Here is a 19637-nt window from a genome sequence, read left to right on the forward strand (position 1 = left end):
TGTGCACCCATGTCACATAAGCACCGTTTTTCATTCTGAATGGAAAAAGCTGCTGTGTGGATCTGCCAGGTAGTTAAAGTAGTTAAGGTTATAATTTCATCTTACCCTCTTTAAAACAGATATTTTATCAGAAAACAGGGAAAGAAAAATTATGTAGATACCTTTCATATAAAGGTGAAATTTTTGTTTTTGTTTTCTGCGTGGGAGGGGGAGTTGAAAGCTGATGTTTCACTGAGGAAGCTAAAAAATTAACCTGGAGAAAGATGAGATAAAAGAGTTTCCTGGAATCAAGCAAATTTTAAATTATGGTTTATATCTGTCATAAACATGATGGAATCAGATCTGGGTGGTTCAATTCCAACAAATAAAATAAAGATAATGGGAAAAATGTGACATACTGCACAAATGAGTAAGAATCAATAATACATACTTCAGATGAAAAAAGACTGTACGTCTTTTCAACCACATGTTTTCAATAGAAGTTATAACATGATCAGAGTCGTCTGAAAGGAATTAATTAGTTGAATAATTAAAAATTTATTGCAACAACATGGATGGACCTGAAGGGTATTATGTTAAGCGAAATAAGCCAGAAAGAGAAAGATAAACACTGCGTGATTTCACTCATAAGTGGAAGATAAACCAACACACAGACAGAAAGAACTTTTTGGCGGTTACCAGGGGCAAGGGGGGGTGGGGGGTGGGCACAAGGAATGAAGGGATGCATTTATATGGTGACTGACAAACAATAATCTACAATCAAAATTTCACAATAAAAAAAAGTTCACACACAAAATTTATTGCATACCTATTATATATCAGTGTCTTAGGATCTGCTAAGACTAAGGATTACTGTCTTCTCTGACTAAGCAGCAAGATTAAAGTTTCAGGATGCTGAAAACAGAAAGAAACCAGAGGATTTGTACTGTTCCTTAACTTCCTATCAAAGACAATATAGGCAACATTCATATACTACCCACATTGCTTCTAGCTTTCTACCAAAGGTGGGATTTCTCTGAATGTAACAACAGTACTGGACTACCAAAATATCTCATTTTGGGGTGCAGACATACAAAGATTGGTCTGCAGCTCGAATCCAAGCTTTAAGGGATAGGCCTTAAATGATAGGCCTTTGGTGAAATCCATTCATAATCTGCCCACTTGTCTCATTCAGGACAGCAAAAGGCAAGGTCTTTTTTTACTCTATATACAAGTAAATATGATTTCTAAACCAAGAGGAGCTTGTAGTGGATTGAATGGTAGTCCCCGCAAAAATATGTCCATGTACTAATCCCCAGAACCTGTGAATGTGATCTTATTTGGAAAAATGGTCTTTGCTGATATAATTAAGAATCTCCAGATGAGATCACCCTGGATTGAGGGTGGGCCCTAAATCCAATGTCAGGTGAGAGACTGAATATGCAAAAAACAGTGCCCAGACCATATATAAATATAGAACTCAGACCCACAACCTGCAGCAACCAACCCAAGAAATCAACCCGTTATCTACAGTAGCCAACCCAGGAAGCGATCCTGCTATCTGTAAGTAAGACTTGTAGGACATCAGACGACTATCTCTAATAACAATTCAGGAAGCCAAACAATAACTCCTGTAACAATTGGCCCCAAATGGCCAGTGCTTGATTAATAACTGACAGCGTCCCTAATTTTTGTCCCTACTTCCAACTTGGGACCAACCAGAGAAAGCCAAACATGCATCCTTAACCAATCACATAGGATGCCCTGCTTGTAGTTAGCCCACCTACAGCTTCCCTATGCCAACAGCCTCTAATCAGGGCACACCTGAAGATTTCCCTTTTTTCCACTATAAAGCTTTCCCACTCCTCTGCCTGCCTTTGAGTCTCTGTCAAAACACAAGTGATGGTGGCTGACTCCCTTGCTATAGCAAGCTCTGAATAAATCGCCTTTGCTTGTTCTCATATAGTTGGCCTGTCCTTTTTTCCACACAGGTGTCCTTATATCAGAAAGGTAGAGGGAGACTTGAGATTCAGACATACATTAAGAGACCATAGGAGGATGGAGGCATGGAGCCCCAAGGCATGCAGCCTCAAGTGAAGGAACACATGGGGCCACCAGAAGCTGGGAGAGGCAAGGAAAATGAGACACTTTGAAGGGAGCATGGTCCTGACAACACCTTAATTTGAGACTTCTGCTTCCATAACTATGAGAGAATACATTCTTGTTGTTTTAAGCCATCGTTTGTGGTAATTTGTTATGGCAGCCTTAGGAAACTAACACAAACTTTTATCAAGGGAATTTGCATGTTATATGCTTTTTTCTGGAAGGACCAATAAACCTTAGCGTAAACGGCTTAAAAACAACTGTTCACAGTTTTTAAAAACTCCACTAGTTCTCATGAGAAGAAGAAAGATTTACATGGAGATGTAAAAATGGGCATTTCCCCAATGGTTCCCCTTAAAAGCCAGGCAATATCTTTCCCCTCAAAATGCTCTCAGTCTCTGTGAGGGAGATAGACACACAATCAAATAACTAAAATGTAGAGGTACAGTAGACGTTCTCTTAGTATATCTACACTAAACCTCTAAACTAACTCATTCTGTTTCCTTTGTAAATCATAAGCTGCTAATTCCCCTATCATGCTGAATGCTCATGGTTAGGAAGCTACTCTCTCATGAGTCTGCCCACTTCTCCTATCAGTTGAATTGTACAATCTGACAATGAGTTACTTGTGTTTGTTCTCAAACCTGTTTATGCCAGTTGTACTTGTTATTGTGCTTTCATAATTTAATTAAATATTATGTAAACCAATGAAATAGTGTGGAAATAAAGTTTGTTGTTTCTTTAAAATCTGCTTAATATTTTGGAAAGACTCAATAAAGGTGAGTTGTTTGAATGTGTGAGATAACTATAAAAGATTATAAAGAAGAAATCTGCACTCAGCTTCACAAGTGCCTTTATTTTCCTTTTAAAGGAAAGAAATAGTGGGAAATCTGAGCTGATGGTTTAGAGGTATAGTTTATGCAAGAGATACAATGCAGAACTCTAGTCAGCAGACCATGTGCCAGGAAAAGGCCTTGGACTTTCTCAATAGATTGGCAAATGAGCATGGAGTTGTTTTAGGTTAAAACAAAATGTTTAAAGTATTTATGCTATACTTTTTCATGACTCTCTGGTTTAACTGACTTCTTTTTGGGGGGGGGGGGGGAAGATCAGCCCTGAGCTAACATCCATGCTAATCCTCCTCTTTTTGCCGAGGAAGACCGGCTCTGAGCTAACGTCTACTGCCAATCCTGCTCCTTTTTTTTTTTTCTCCCCAAAGCCCCAGTAGATAGTTGTATGTCATAGTTGCACATCCTTCTAGTTGCTCTATGTGGGACGTGGCCTCAGCATGGCCGGACAAGCGGTGCGTCGGTGCGTGCCTGGGATCCGCCAGCAGCGGAGTGGGTGCACTTAACTGCTAAGCCAGAGGGCCGGCCCTAAACTGACTTCTTTTTAAAACAGCTTTACTTAGAGATAATTTATATACCATCGAGTTCATCCTTATAAAGTGTACAGTTCAATGTTTAATCGACTTTTTCAATTATTGCTTGGCTATGGGTCCAGACCGCATCTATGAGAGGCCTTCTTTTGTATGAACAAAATGCTAAAGAAGCAATTAATTCTGCTTGGTCAGGGGATGGGAATTCAAGGAAGGTTATGTTTGAGCTTGAAAGATCTTGAACAAGTAGCATTTAAATAAGCATATACAGAGAAGTGTCTTCTAAGTAGAAAGACGAACTTACATAAAGGATGAAACCATGTGGCCCATCCAAGGAACAGCCTTTAGTTTGAGTGGCTTGAGAAGAGAGCAGTTGTTTTCTCAAACCTAATTATGCATCTGAATCATCTGTAGAGATTAAAACAAAACAAAACAGCAAAGCCAAACATGCCCAGACTTGACTCCCAGAGATTCTGACTCAAATGCATATCTGGAGTGGATCTGCAGTGGATATCTGGAATAGTGCTTGGATTTTTTTTTTTTTTTTAGTTCTACTTGTAGTTCTGATGTGCAGCCAGGACTGAGAACCACTGGACTGGGATGAATGGGGAGAGGTAAGAGAGTATTAGATGAGGCCAGATAGTCTAGGGCCAGATGGTAAAAGGAAGTGGTATGTAAATACAATGAAAAATTCTCTCTTCCCTGACAGCTTCCCTATGTTGAAATATTTCTTTTTTAATTTTTTGCTGCCACTACTATTGCATGAAAGAAAATGAATTCCCACCATTGTCTATAAAAACAGGGATAAATGTTTTAAACCAGCTTTATAACTAAAAGACCTCTATTTTGCTTAAGGTAATATTTAACATAAACTAAGCTCAGGGCAGAGAGTGTACCTTCTGATCAGGTGTACCATCTACCATGCAGGGCCCTTAACAAATGTCCAGCAAAAATAATAAAAATACAAATTTTGACGGAAACATCTGCCAGGGACACTGAACAGTGGGTTCTTATTCTGGGTTGGTGATCCCATTATCCAATCAATCAGAATAGCAGCACATGCCCACCTCCAAGTGCTCTTCTGAACTCCCAGGTATCCCAGATTCTCTCTTTCAGGTAAAGGTTCTTCAGAACTTATCGGAGCAACAATCATTAAGGGACCTCTCCTTCCATCATAACCAGTTCCACAGGAAGCACCCTTTCTCCTACTCTTCCAAGGTTGAATACGCTTTCCCTTTACTATAGCATCTGCCTTCCATATAGTAGTTGTTCAATATTTTTAAATAAATGAATGTTATACTCTTTGAGGGCAGATAAAGGATGCTAATTGGCACCTTCATCACAATGCTAAGGGTTAGTGCCTTCTAATTTTCTACCTGTGGCACACATTTTTAAAAGGGCGTACAGACGTCTGTCTGTCAATGCAAGTTAAGGAGCTGTAAAGAGTGTTGGTCCAGTCAGCAAGTAAGGTGGAATCAGCAAAAAGGCAAAGGGAGGTTCAACCCACTTGTTTCTGGGAACAAACACACAGTAACACCCCCGCCCCAAGGAGGCCCAGTACTTGAACCTTGGATGGGACAAACTGCCAAGTGCTAAGGTAATGAGGTCTTCAGGCCTGGGCTCTGGTGACTAAACCACGTGTCCTGACTACATTGCTGGGTCAGCGAATCGTCCCGAGCGACCGAAGAGTGCACTTGGGCAAAGGGCGTCCATTCGCAGAAGGGAGTGCGATTTCTCCCCGAGGTCGCGCCCCGCCCGGCGCCCCCTCATGAGGCCCGCCGTCCCCGCCGCCCCGGGCCCCGGCCTCCCACTCGCTGACCCGCCTGGCTCGGGCCAGAGGACCCTTCCGCGGCTCTGGTTCCTGTTCCTCTTGTTCCTCTTCCCTCCGCGGGGCCCCGGGGTGCGTGCTCGGCGGCCGCCTGACCCGGAACTGCTGCGTGCCCGCGGACGCCGGCGGGATTCCCCGCGCTGGGGCGGGCGCGTCCGCCCGGTGCACGCTCCGCCGCCCCGCCCGTCCCTCCGCACGCGCCCCTGCTCTCCGGAGTTCCCCGGCCGGGCCCCCGCCCTTCGCAGCCTGCGGGCCCCGAGCCGGCGGGCCGATGCCGGGGCGGGGTCCGTGCGTCCCGGGACAGGTGGGTGAGGTGGGGCGGGCGTCGCCGCCGCCCACAGAGCCGCGGGGACGGGGCTTTGGACTCCAGGTGACACGCTCGCGGCTGCCCGGTTTCGCTCGGGCTCGGAGGCGGCCGCAGACGGAGTGTGCCACCGAAAGTGAACGGCGACAGGGAGGACGGGGAAACTGCTGTGGTGCGTGTCTGTCGGTCAGACTGTCGCAAAGGGGCGACGAGGCGTCGGTGGAGGGGCCGGGGGAGGCGGAGGTCACCGGACCGAGCACGGGACCCGGCGGTGACGTTTTGTGGAATTTCACAGAGCAGAAGGAAGGGTGGCGGTCACCGCCCCGCTTCTTTGAGTGTTTTTCAGAACTGGCGAAAGGAACTTCAGCGGGAGCCCTGTACGGTAGGGAGTGCAGGTTAGGCGAGGCGGCGGGAGAACACCCTCAAAGGCAAAAGGGTCACCAAAGGGGGTCAGCAGTGAGAGACCTGGGATGCGAGGGCAGGGGCTGGAGGTGAAAAATGTGCGTGGGGTGTGGGGTTGGGGGGCTGGGGTGGGGAATGAGTACGAAAGCAGGTAGGGAGCACGTCTGAGCCAAGTCACGGCCGTTTTTGCGATAATTGCCATACCTGGAGTACCGTGTAAATCCTAGCGGGGAATGTATCGGTCATCTCAGCTTTTATCTCCTTAAAAATGTGATTTTTAGGTGCAGCTCCGTTTAACCTATTGGATTTAAGGCCCCAACATTTCACATGAAGGGATGTGACCTAACATGCCAGTCCTGTCAGGGTTAATGATATTATTACATAAGTTGACACCCTGTAATTAAAAAACGGGACTTTGTCTAAGTCAACAAGTAATTCCCTATTTAAACTTTGCTATATGAAAAACAAAACAAAAACAGGAACTGTGGTTTTGCTGGAAAGATGTACAAATACTTTCAGAAAATGAATTAAAAATTGCTTTGCTTTAATTGTCATGGTTCTCTTATGGCAAATAGTGGACTAGCTTTTCTGGGAGGGGCCTAGATTTACTATTGTGGTTACATTTTTAGATCAAAGCAATTCTTTTTTTGTTGTTGTTGTGAGGAAGATCAGCCCTGAGCTAACATCCATGCCAATCCTCCTCTTTTTGCTGAGGAAGACCGGCTCTGAGCTAACATCTATTGCCAGTCCTCCTCCTTTTTTCTCCCCAAAGCCCCAGTAGATAGTTGTATGTCATAGTTGCACATCCTTCTAGTTGCTGTATGTGGGACGCGGCCTCAGCATGGCCGGAGAAGCGGTGCATCAGTGCGCTCCCGGGATCCGAACCTGGGCCGCCAGTAGCAGAGTGCGCACACTTAACCGCTAAGCCATGGGCCTGGCCCCCAAAGCAATTCTTTTTTTTTCCCTAGCCACAAATTTGTGTTGTAACTACAAGAAGATTGATATAATTTTGCATTCTTATGCCAGTTTTTCTTTACAGGTGATTTTTTTTTTTTTTTTTTGCACAGACGTCTTCCTTGAAGAACTTTGTACAGTTATTGAAGGATGGCAGAAGCCGTGTTGATTGATCTCTTTGGTTTGAAATTGAACTCTCAGAAAAACTATCATCAGGCACTACTGAAGACATTGAATGCTGTTCGATGCTACCATGCTGCCAAGGCCAAGTTCCTTTGCATAATGTGTTGCAGTAACATCAGCTGTGAAAAAGATGGTGACGATGATAATTGTGAATTAAAAACAAGCAATGGATTATCAACTCTCTTGAGAGAATTTGAGACTGTTAGCAATCCCAGCATGGCTGCCTGTTTGTATACCATTAAACAAAAAATTGATGAAAAAAATCTGAGCAGCATTAAGGTAATTGTACCCATATATCGGAAGACATTAATGAAGGCCTTTATTGATCAGCTCTTCACTGATGTTTACAATTTTGAGTTTGAAGATTTACAGGTGACTTTGAGGGGAGATCTTTTGAAACAGTCCACTGAAATAAACATGATCACAGCTCAAGAACTAGAAGCAATCCAGAATGAAATAGAAACATATTTGAGAAGTCTGCCAGCACTGAAAGGAGAATTAACCATTATCACATCTCCTTTGATCTCAGGTATGTTAAACACCATCTGTTGTTTTTACTGTGTACGTGAAAAACCAGTCTTTAGAGGTTGTTCGTTTCTTTTTTTCCTTCTTTCTTTTGTAGACTGTTGTGGCCTTATGTGCTCATTAGCATCAGTTGCAACAAGGGAGTGTCATGGAGGGCCTTGTGGTGTCAGGGATGTCAAAGGATAGCCCCTTCAAAGCCACCCTACATAAATAAGTTGCTTTATGCATATTTGGCTTTAAGAGAAATCCCCCAGCCCTCCTTTAAAATGAGATTCGTGACTCTAAGAATCTTCTATTTAGAAATTCTGAAACCTTAACTCCTTGGCAACATCATGAAAGAGTGGAATTTAAAACAGTCAATCTTACTTCTTGGTTAAAGGATATTTATTGTGAGCTATATGCTATTTGGTATAAGAAAGACAAATGGACCGAAGGTACCCTTTGAGAGCAATAATCTCGTAGGAAAGGTAAACAAACACAAAGCAGTATGTAATAACACATAGAGGTACAGAGTGCTGTAGAAATTAGATGCCAGATAAACAAATGCAGGTTGATGTGCTCAGGGAACGTCTTACTGAGAGACTGGGTTTGTGGGTCTTTATAGTCTTATGTATAATATATTTGTAATTTTCGCTGCTTATCTTTAACAGATATTTTCATACATGGATTTACTACAAGAACAGGTGGGATATCTTACATACCAACTCTTAGCTCATTCAATCTCTTCAGTAGTTCCAAACGGAGAGATCCCAAGGCTGTTGTTCGAGAAAATCTGCGGAGGTTGGGGAATGTGGCAGGATTTAATGCAGAGAAATTTTACCGAATAAAGGTAAAATTTTGTTTCATATTTTGGAAGATCTCAAGGATATTCTTGATTTTGCTAATGACTACATGGACTTTAATCAAGCTATTTAACTTGTGCATCTGGTGTTTTATCTAAAATTTTAGGATAATGCTTGTCATTTTTCTTAGATATATACACCATAGTGTAAAGATCAGTTCTATGATATATATATTTCACCTAGAGCTTGTCACATCTAAGAGTGTGGTTAATTCTCAGAGTATAGTATCACTGCCTTTTTTGATTTAGAAGGAAGGTTCCTGAATGGTGGGAGAGAAGGCCATTATTTTCTAAATCAATAAAGGAGGGACTAGGGTCACAAATGATGAGGTAATGATTTGTTTCTTACAGAATCCTAGCTTTACGTGAGTCTAGGAAAAGTAAAAATATCATTGATTTGGTGATTCATTTAACTTTTTTCAATAAAGTAGTACTGTGTGGAAAGTGCTGCAGTTAGAGATTTGCCCATCTCTAGTGGGAGGTGTTCGTGATGAATGGACTGTATTGAATTTGAAATGTTAAAGTCTGCTTTCCTTTGAATAAAGTATGCAAATATTACAATACCAAAAGTTAAATAAGTAAATTTATTTTACCATATATAGAAGTGATATATTTAGTGAATGCTAGTAATCTTAAACTGGTTATCTAATTTTGTGCAAAATACATACTTTCGGAAAATCTTATGGTATGAGAAATTCTACTTTCAAAACATTTTTATCGCACATTTTTGGTATTAGACTGATCATGCCAATGACGTGTGGATTATGGGAAGGAAGGAGCCTGAATCTTATGATGGAATCACCACAAATCAGAGAGGAGTCACAATAGCGGCTCTTGGTGCTGACTGTATACCGATAGTTTTTGCAGATCCTGTCAAAAAAGCATGTGGGGTTGCTCACTCTGGTAAGAGTACTTAATCATTTAGGATTTTATGAATTTTGTAGTACAGGAAAAGTTATAATTTCTTTCTGGTGGGCATTACAGACAAACAGTTAATTACTTCATATGGTGGTAAGTTTAAAGATAGGGGTAGAGCTAGTATACTTTTATTATAGGAGCAGATAAAAGGAGTACCTAAGTGAACTTATATGAATCAGAGTAGAATTCCCAAAGGAAGCAGTACCTAGGCTGATTCCTGAGGAATTTGTATGATTTGGCTAAGTGCCAGTGTTTCTCAGCAGGGTGCTATTAACATTTTGGGCAAGATAATCTTACACTGCAGACTAAGTTTGCATGGCTTTTGAAATTCTTAATGCCAGTAGCACCCACAGTTGTTGTAATAACCAAAAAAAAAAAGCTTCCATGCTTTTTAAAACACTCCCCAGGTTGTGGTACTGCCTCTGATTGAGAATCCTTAAAGTCTAGACAATAGGGAATAGGAAGGTTAGGCATGTTGCAGAAAGGTGTTCAGGAAGATGCAGCAGCATGTGTAAAGGTATGGAGGTAAGAAAAAGCAAGATATGTTTGGAAAACTGCATTTAGTTTAATGTGCTGTAGTCTAGTTTCTTTAACTAGAATTTTTAGATACTATGTTGTGTTAAAGTTATGGAATTTGTTTTCCAGGAAGCATTTTAAAATACTATTTAGATTATCCAGGGGTTATGATTCTATGTGAAATGAGGGATGATCTTTTGGATTTCCTTCTGTTTGTAAATCGATGACTACTTTGCCTTTTTATACTATAGATAAATAAGAAAGTAGTGTATTTTGCTTTTGACCTAGCTAAAGTAATGGAATTGGATGACTAGAAGTCAGGTTTACTATTTGACATTGTGAAAAGTTATTTAAAATTTGACTCTTAGTTCCTGGATATAAAGTAGGAATATTATTTGTTACTTCTTAGGTTTTGAAACATTAAGTTTTAAAATATGAAAGATTACAGCTGTCAAAATGCAACAATCTTGCAAAAGAACCAAGTTAGATGTCTCACACTTCCTGATTTCAAAACTTATTTTAAAGCTACAGTAATCAAAACAGTACGGTACTGGCATAAAGACAGACGTATAGACCAATGGAATAGAATAGAAAGTAAACCCTTGCATATATGGTCAAATGATTTTCAACAGGGTACCTAGACTATACTATGGGGAAAGGACAGTCTCTTTAACAAATGGTGCTGGCAAAACTGATATTTAACATGTAAAAGAATGATGTTGCACCCTTATCTTACATCATACATGAAAATTAACTCAAAATGGATCAAAGACCTAAATGTAAGAGCTAAAACCATAAAACTCGTAGAAGAAAACATTGTGATCTTGGATTAGGCAATAGTTTCTTAGATATGACACCAAAAGCACAAGCAACAACAGTAAAAATAGATAAATTGGATTTCATCAAAATGAAAAACTTCTGTGCATCAAAGGACACAGTCAACAAAGTGAAATGGCAACCCACAGAATGGGAGAAAATGTTTGCAATTCATGTATCTGAGAAGGGGTTAATTTCCAGAATATATGAAGAACTATACCTCAACAGCAACAACAAAAAACAACTCAATTAAAAAAAATAGGCAAAAGACTTCAGTAGATATTTCTCCAAAGACAATATGCAAATGGCCAACAAGCATGTAAAAAGATGCTCAATATCACTAATAATTAGGGAAATGCAAGCAAAACCACAGTGAAATATTACTTCACACCCATTAGGATGGCTAATATTTAAAAAAAATTAGAAAGAAAACAGAAAATAAGTGTTGGTGAGGTTGTGGAGAAATCGGAACCCTCGTGCACGATTGGTGGGAATGTAAGATAGGGCCTCTGCTATGGAAAACAATGTGGTTCCTCAAGAAAGAATTACCATATTATCCAGTAATTCCACTTTTGAGTGTATATCCAAAAGAATTGAAAGCAGTATCTCGAAGAGATATTTGCACACTTGTGCTCATAGCAGAATTATTCTCAAAAGCTAAGAGGTGGAAGCAACCCACCTCTTATATACATACAATGGAATTTATTCAGCCTTAAAAAGGAAGGAAATCCTGACACACGCTACAGCATGGATGAACCTTGACAATATTATGCTAAGTGAAATAAGCCAATCACAAAAAGACAAATATCGTATGATTCCACTTATGTGAGGTATCTAGAGTAGTCAAATTCATAGAAAAAGTAGAATAGTAGTAGCCAGGGGCTGGGGGAAGTTATTGTTTAATGGATATAGTTTCAGTTTTGTAAGATGAAAAAGTTTTGGAGATTGGTTACACAACAATGTGAATATACTTAACACTCCTGAAGTATACACTTAAAAATAGTTAAAATGGTAAATTTTACGTTATATCTTATTTCCTACAATTTTTAGAAATGTGAAAAACAAGTGAAGGAGAGAGAGAAGACTAAGAAGGTATAATCCCAGTGGAAATTAAAGGTATAGAACATTTTTAAAAGAAAGTGGAAGGGACCTCTAATTAAATGTCACTTCCATGTCAGGTGCTTCCTATAGTATACCTCAGTTAAAAACCAGTATTTTTATGAGTTATTTGATCATCTAGCTTAATTAATTTTGTGATTCATTTACTATTTCTGGACTTTGAAAAATGCATAAACTGACTCTGCCCATTTTCAACTTACATATAAATTAAGGTGAAGTTTTGTTATGTTTTAACTTTCCTTATCTCTTTTTCTTGCTATTGACCAGGTTGGAGAGGTACTTTGTTAGGTGTTGCTATGGCTACAGTGAATGCTATGATAGCAGAATACGGCTGTAGTTTAGAAGACATTATTGTTGTACTGGGACCTTCAATAGGACCTTGCTGTTTTACTCTTCCAAGGGAATCAGCAAAAGCATTTCATAATCTTGATCCCGGATGTGTACGGCTATTTGACTCGCCACATCCCTATGTTGACATTTGTAAAGCCACCAGGTATGTTTGATTTCATTCTGGAACTGTAAGTTTGGTTATTACTTATTGCTTCTAAAATGATAGTTATTTTAGAGAACAATTAGTAATTCCAAGAAAAATTTAGGTGGCGGGTATTTAAGTAGCTGACATACACACCTACACAAAAACTCATTTTAAATATAAAATCTATTCTCATTTAAGTTTGAATAACAGAAATTTTCCAGTCTGGTATCTGTTATTGATTTAAAAGTGAAGGAAGAAACAGTTGGCATATAGTTTTATGAGTTCTACTTAAACTTCTTATAGAAAAAGTTGGCCATATACTTTCCTTCACAGCCATTCCTCAAATTCCCTAAATAAACTATCAGGAAACTGATATTTTAAAATTATTCTTATTCTTTAATTAACTAGAGGAATACATTTCTTAGCAAAAAATATTAGCGAATATAAATACATAGTGACTTTCAATTTTTTATGGTTCCTTGCATTTTTGAATTTATGAAGTTTACTTGTCATTTCTACAAAGGAAAATTGATGTCTGATTTGAATTGTGTTTCTATTCTTGTGAGTAAAACCTTGCCTAGTTTCTGCCTCATTAGTATGTAAGTAGAAAGGATTGAAATTGATTCTTAAGTGTGACTTGTGGAATAAGTATCACTAATTTATAGTCATTTTTCATACCATAAAGTATTTATGGAGAGGCAAGTTTTCTGTGAAAAATCTGGTTAATAGGAGGAAAGAAGATGGGAAAGCCAGATGACTAAAAAGTATGCTGTGTCTGAGTCAAATGAATCTTGTCTACAAATACTCTGGTAACTTTAGAAGTTTTTTCTTAAATAAGTACTTGATTTTGATGAAACTCTGTACCCAGATCCTGTCTGCAGGACAATATGGAGGTTGTACAGTTCATATATGAACTTAAATGATAAATGGTGATGCAATCTACCATTTCCTCTCTAGTCCATGTTCTGTAATTGAATAATAATTTGCATTGTTCTAAGCAGATCTTTCCCAGAATTCTTTACCACCAATATCCATAATTTTTTTATATTGCTTTGGCTATTGGTAAAATAAACTCTTGCTATCTTTTGAAAAATCTTTATCCTAAGGATTCTTCTAGAACGGGGAGGAATTCTTCCACAGAATATTCAGGACCTGAACCAAGATCTCAGCCTTTGTACATCCTGCCATCCTGACAAGTTTTTCTCCCATGTCCGAGATGGCCTTAATTTTGGTACACAGATTGGCTTCATATCAATTAGAGAATGAGGTACAGTAGTTTCTCTCTCTCCTTTATTCTCCTCCCCATCTCTCCCCTCCCCTCTCTCCTTCTTCCTCTTTCCACCTTTCCCTCCCCTCATTTTTAAAAATAATTAATTATATTTAACTTCTTTATTCCTATAGCAAGACTTATTTCTACTTTTAGTGGAGCAATAGTAGTAGAAAAGTTGATTTTCAGTGACATACTCTAATATAAAGCGCAGCCACTCCTTTTCCTACTTAATAAAGAATAATCAGGCAGATATATATTAAAGGTATAAAAATAAAATAATTTATTCTTTAAAAAATCCTGGGGCCAGGCCCAGTGGCCCAGTGGTTAAGTTCAGCACATTCCGCTTTGGTGGCCTGGTTCAGTTCCTGGGCGCAGACCTACACCACTTGTCTGTCAGTGGTCATGCTGTGGCGGTGGCTCACATATGAAAAAAACAGGAAGATTGGCAACAGGTGTTAACTCACAGCAAATCTTCCTCAGTGAAAAAAAAAATCCTGCCTCTCTGTCTCTCTCTCTCTCTATATATATGCATGGCATTTATCTCTCCTATGTACTTGATATCTGTACATTTTCTGTCATAATATCTTTATGCTTTTTTGATTTTTGAGACTCTACATAAAGATTCTAAATTCTAGAATAAGAAGAAGTCCTCATATACACAGACTGACTTCGTTTTCATCTAGATTTCCAACTGATTATCTACAGCAGGAGTTGGCGAATTTTCTTTAGAGGGCCAGACAGTAAATGTTGTAGGTTTTGTGGGACATACAGTCTCTGTCTCAACTATTTAACTCTGCTATTGTAGAGCAAAAGCAGACAGGAACAATATGGAAATGAGTGAGTATTGCTGTGTTTCAGTAAAACTTTATTTACAAAAACAAGTGAAGGGCCAGGTTTGGCCCATAGGCTGTAGTTTGCTGACACCTGATTTACAGTCATAGAGCAAAATTAAGTGTAATTTCTTGAAATTAGTATTTATTAGAGATTTTTTAGAGGTTTTTTTAAGAATTATACAAAAATATTTCATGACAATGATTTAGCACTGACCTTTTAGCATATAAATCTAATTTTCCTTAAGGTTGCTTTGGACTGAATCAATGTTTAGTCTTCACAGTGTCTTTAACTCTTTAATATACTTAGTGATTCTTACCTTGATATTCTAATAGCACTAGTAAGGTCTCATATATGATTTCTATATATTTTACAGATACTTGACGGGATTTTTGCATAACTGTTTTCTGCCTCCTTCCAAACTGACTGCAAGAGAGAAATTTAGCTGTTTGATTTACTTAAAACCAAAAGTATTACATGGATAATTCCTCTTTAGGGTGTATTTTCACTATTATCCAAAGCCAAATGATTTTCATTTGATTCTAACAATAATTGACAAAAAAATCAGTGTGATGTAGCTTATATGTTATACAGATAAGGATTATTTTTAAAGTTTGTTCTGTTTGTTACATAAACAGGAATAGATCTGTTCAGTTCAGTATTTATTGAGCAGCCTGTATTTGTCAACCATTGTGTGAAGCATAGGTGAAATCAAAACGAATTAGACTTTTTCCTTGTGCATCTAACGCAGTGGAGGAGATAAACACTTGTAACACTTTAATTTTAATAGCAGAAGAGTACAGAAGAAGGAAGGATTAATTCTGTCTGGAAGGCAGGATAGAGAAGATATTACAGAGAAAATAACTATCATATGGGCCTGAAGGCTGTACAGGCTTTTGACAAGTGAAGAACAACCATAACAGGTGGCGGGAACACCAGGAACTAGGGCATGAAACTGGAAGTGTTTAAAATGCCCTAGAAGGAGAAGGGTGTGGTCAGGAGCTACAGGAAAAACAGGTTGGAAAAAGATTAGTTAGGGTCTCAAATGCCATGTCAAAAGAGTTAGGAGTTTATTTTCCAGGCAAAGAATAGGCATAAAAAGTTGGGGAGTGTTTTTATCTCCTTGGCATCATATTTAACAGGATGGATTTAAATTGTGGAAGACCAAAGCAGAGAGACTAGTTAAGAGTCAGTCAAAATACTTTAAAAAAGAAATAATGAAACCTGAATGCAGTGGAAATTAAAGTGGAGAAGAGAGTAGATGGATTAGAGAGACATTTCGGAGATGGCATCCACAGCTCCTGTTACTAGATAATAGAGATTGAGAGGTGAGGAGGAGTGAAGAAGTCATTGATGTCGCCTTCATTTCTACTTGGCTGACTACCAAGATTGGCAACAAAGAGGGACAAGGGAGAAGGGTAATGAGTTTGACATGAGACTGAAGGACATCCGGATGGAAATAGTTGGTCAACAATTAGAAATATAGCCCTGGGACCTAGGACGGAACTGGGAAAAAGACACAGATTTAGAAGGTGGTTTTGCAGAGATGATGCCTGAGTCTGTTGGAGTAGGCTAAAATCTAGGCGGCAATATAGGGTGAGCAAAAAGGAGGCCCAAGGATGAAACCTCTACACCTGCATTTGAAGAACAAGAAGCTGAACCAGTAAAAAAGATGAATCATAGAAGTAAGAAAAAAAATAGAATACAGTAGACCCCCCCTTATCCAAGTTTTCAGTTACCCACAGTCAACCGTGGTCTGAAAATATTAAATGGAAAGCTCTGGAAATAAATGATTGGTTTTAAATTGCACGCTATTCTGAGTAGCGTGATGAAATCTCGCACCATCCTGCTTCCTCTGGACGTGAATCATCCCTTTGCTTAGCAGATCCATGCTGTATATCCTACCTGCCTGTTAGTGCCTCAGCCGACTGGGTTATCAGATGGACTGTCACAGTAGTGGCTTCGGTGTAGGGTTCGGTACTATCGTTGATTTCAGGCATCCACTGGGGGTCTTGGAACATATCCCCCCATGGATAAGGGGAGACTACTATATATACATTTTGAAGAAAGAAGCCAGCATCTCTGTGAGAGGTACTCAAAAAGAAATCTTCAGAGATAAAATGAGGACTGAGAAGAAATCAATAGATTAGCCATATTGAAGCTATTCTAAGGCAGTGGTGACGGAGTCAGATTTCAGTTCATTGAGGAAGGGGATGCATAAGAATCCACTCTTCTTTGATAGAAAATAAAGCACGAGGGGCTGCATTTTGAAGGAAGAGGTATATGTATTTTTGGGATGAGTAGTTTTAAGTATATTTGCAGGCTGAGGAAAGGAGTCAAGCTGTTTTTCACTTGGGAGAAATGGTATATATGTAGCACATATTTTTAATGTGAGTTGTCACATTACATCTTAAAAAGATTTCTTATGCATATTTCTTAAATGAACATGCAGTACGATAACAGAAAATTACATTTGTTTGGTATTTACAAAGGACTTGGATGTACATTATCTCATTTTATCTTTACAGCTACTCTGAAATGCATAGGTCAGGTGTTACTCCTTTTATTCAGGTGAGAAAACTGAGCCTCATTGAGGTGGAGGTTAAAATCACATAATTTGTGATAACATTAAGATTTGAACCCACATTTTGTGACTCCAAATCTCATTACAGATTTTACAATTAAAGCTATCTAAATTAAATTTTTATTTTCAACTTTTTGTTAATGTTTATTCATACAATCAGTCAAAATTTTGTTGCAGTACTAGGATAGGTTAAAAAAATACAGTTGTAGCCTTCAAGATGTTTAATATCCATGAAAGGTGACAGTCAGTAAACCAACAATTCCAATACTGTGGTATGTGTTGTAATGTTGTCACAACCTGGTACCTTGTTTAGTTTAATTCGTCTATGCAACATATAGCTCAGCGTGAAATTTAAATAAAATACCTCATTTCTTCCAATTCAGAGAAGGCATGAAACACAAAACATAGGGCAACAATTTCAAACTCATGCTTTAAATTCATTTGTTTAATTAATAAAGATTAAGGAATAATTTCACACATTGAGAAAGACTGATAGTTTTCCAGTTCTTCACTGTGCATTATTTTGTTTGAAGTTTGCAGATTTACAGAGTATTAGACAGCCATATTTCACTTTTTGTACCAAAATATTCCAAAACCAAATAAAAATTATGTTTGGTTATGATTTTGGATTATCTGTGCCAAATCATATAATGAAAATTTGTGTCCTAGCTCTTTTACTGCGTGAAAAGTATTGATCAGTAACTGAGAGACAGAATGGCTGGGTTGTTAAATAATCATATCTTATTGCTTCTACAAGATCTTTGTCACTCTTAAGCATTTGTATATAGGTTTCTGAGACTTTTGGGGCACAACCACAATGATGATTTTTAAAAAGCTTTGTTTTGTTTTCAATCTAAGCACTGCTGCTAACTGTACATAGGAAATATTGGTGGTTGTTTTATTAAGAAGAGCAATTAAGGAGCCAGCGCTGATGGTATAGTGGTTGAAGTTTAGTGCTCACCACTTCGGTGGCCCAGGTCCGCTTCCTGGTCGCAGACCCACACCACCCATCTGTCAGTTGCCATGCTGTGACAGCAGCTCACATAGAAGAACTAGAAGGACTTACAACTAGGATATACAACCATGCACTGGGGCTCTGGGGAGGGAAAAAAAAGAGAGCAATTAAGTTTGCAAATCAGTGAGAGTTCATGACATTCTTTTGGAGGTACTATGATTTTTTTGGAGGTACTATCAAACTAAAATTGATCTAATTGTAATTTTAAATTGTGAAGAATAGCTTAGTAACTAAATATGCTATACTCCAGTGCTTTATAAAACAAATGAAAAAATTATCTTTCCCCTAGGAGGCTGTACGAATAGTTCTACTCTGGTTCTTGGTATAAAGTTGAAGCAATCTTAATATCTGTATTTACTTGTACAAAAAAAAAAGGAGAGGCACTTAATGAATGTACTGCTCTTACTTGAGATGCAGCCTATTGTAGTTCAAGTAGATAAAAGCATTTAGGAACCCTCACTCACCTGGATCTCCCTTCTACAGAATCTCCAGTAACTGCTTTTCTGTAAGTAGATGTTTTGAAAAAAAAATTCAGAGAAGCTTATTCTGTGTCATGACAAAAACATAAATAAGACCCATGGATTCAGAAGCTGCAAGATGACAGTGACATATGAATTACATCATTTTATATCTCAAAGTGGGATTTGATATTTGTTTTCATGTGGTTGTCCTAAAGTTATACTTACAGTGTATCCATCCTACTTTTTATGTGAACTCTTAAAGAATGCCACCAATCTATGGAAGTCTAGCATTTTGAAGAAAGCACTGCTCAGTTACCTGTGTGTTTGTGTGTGTGCATACGTGGATCTGTGTGTGTGTGTGTGTGTGCCCTAAATGGCAAACAGGAAATATGTATGTGCTCTCTATGATGTAGAGCCTCTTTGCTTCAGCTAATGTCAATTCACACAAGACACATTGGATGCAGTGGAATTCTAGATTGCTCTTCATGAAATTTTTGTAAATTGTGCAGTAAAGAATGGGAATTGTCTGTATGTTTACTGTATGTGTTTATGGGAGCTCTGGTCCAGAGCACGTACGTTTCCATTGTAGGCAGAGTTTTAAAACTTTACTTGTGATTTCAAAGATGAGGCAGCTGCTATAAGTAATGCATTGTTCTGTGCTAGGTCATTGCTTAATGAAGGAAAAAGAAATCTGCCAGTATTGATTTTTCCAGATTAACGTATTTAGTTTGGACTCACAATGATCACGTGTCAATTTTGTGGAGAACAACTTTTCATAGTCTCCTTAGATGTATTTTCTTTGTAGGGAAAGAAATGCTTACATCACATTTCCTGTGTCCCAGTGCCAAGTGCCTGAGGTGAACTATGTCCTTTCTGTATGTGGAGCAGGCTTTTTTGTTTTATTTACTTCTCAGAAATCTGGGGTGTCCACTTACTGTGTTTTATTAAATAATTAAAATTTCCAGCAGACTCCATAGCTCAAAATACCACATTCCTTTCTAACAAAAGACTACTCTCATTTCCTGAGAAACATTTGTAGAAAATAGATTTGCTCATACTCTCATTTCTTGGGAAACATTTGTAGAAAATAGATTTGCTCATAGTGACAATTGAATTTTTAATATCCTCCATTTTC

At 38.6% G+C, this 19637-nt stretch overlaps 2 protein-coding genes across 7 annotated transcripts in view; one reads left to right on the forward strand and one right to left on the reverse strand.

Annotated features, from left to right (window-relative positions):
• CCDC122 (coiled-coil domain containing 122) overlaps positions 1 to 5431 on the reverse strand; it is a 47868-nt gene extending 42437 nt beyond the window's left edge. The window contains exons 1-2 of one of the 2 annotated variants that reach the window (XM_087436035.1): positions 5280 to 5344; positions 3765 to 3868 (exon numbers count right to left, since the gene is read on the reverse strand). The gene's annotated coding sequence lies outside the window, so the exon portion shown is untranslated. Of the gene's footprint in view, positions 1 to 3764; positions 3869 to 5279 lie in introns of both variants that reach the window. The other variant, XM_004433629.3, reaches the window with a different exon arrangement.
• The window catches only part of LACC1 (laccase domain multifunctional purine nucleosidase 1), a 56972-nt gene continuing 42539 nt past the window's right edge, over positions 5205 to 19637 (forward strand). For 2 of the 5 annotated variants that reach the window (XM_087436033.1, XM_087436034.1), the window contains exons 1-6: positions 5205 to 5764; positions 7062 to 7660; positions 8307 to 8485; positions 9235 to 9400; positions 12134 to 12359; positions 13448 to 13608. In XM_087436033.1, coding sequence (XP_087292159.1) covers positions 7099 to 7660; positions 8307 to 8485; positions 9235 to 9400; positions 12134 to 12359; positions 13448 to 13607 — 1293 coding nt within the window. In that variant the 5' untranslated portion in view covers positions 5205 to 5764; positions 7062 to 7098 and the 3' untranslated portion in view covers position 13608. Of the gene's footprint in view, positions 5765 to 5818; positions 5975 to 7061; positions 7661 to 8306; positions 8486 to 9234; positions 9401 to 12133; positions 12360 to 13447; positions 13609 to 14818; positions 17649 to 19637 lie in introns of those variants that run through there. The other 3 variants (XM_087436031.1, XM_004433630.3, XM_087436032.1) reach the window with 3 other exon arrangements.

This window comes from Ceratotherium simum, chromosome 10, assembly GCF_057802395.1.
Source record: "Ceratotherium simum simum isolate JZ-2026a chromosome 10, ASM5780239v1, whole genome shotgun sequence".
Classification (NCBI taxonomy): Eukaryota; Metazoa; Chordata; class Mammalia; order Perissodactyla; family Rhinocerotidae; genus Ceratotherium; species Ceratotherium simum.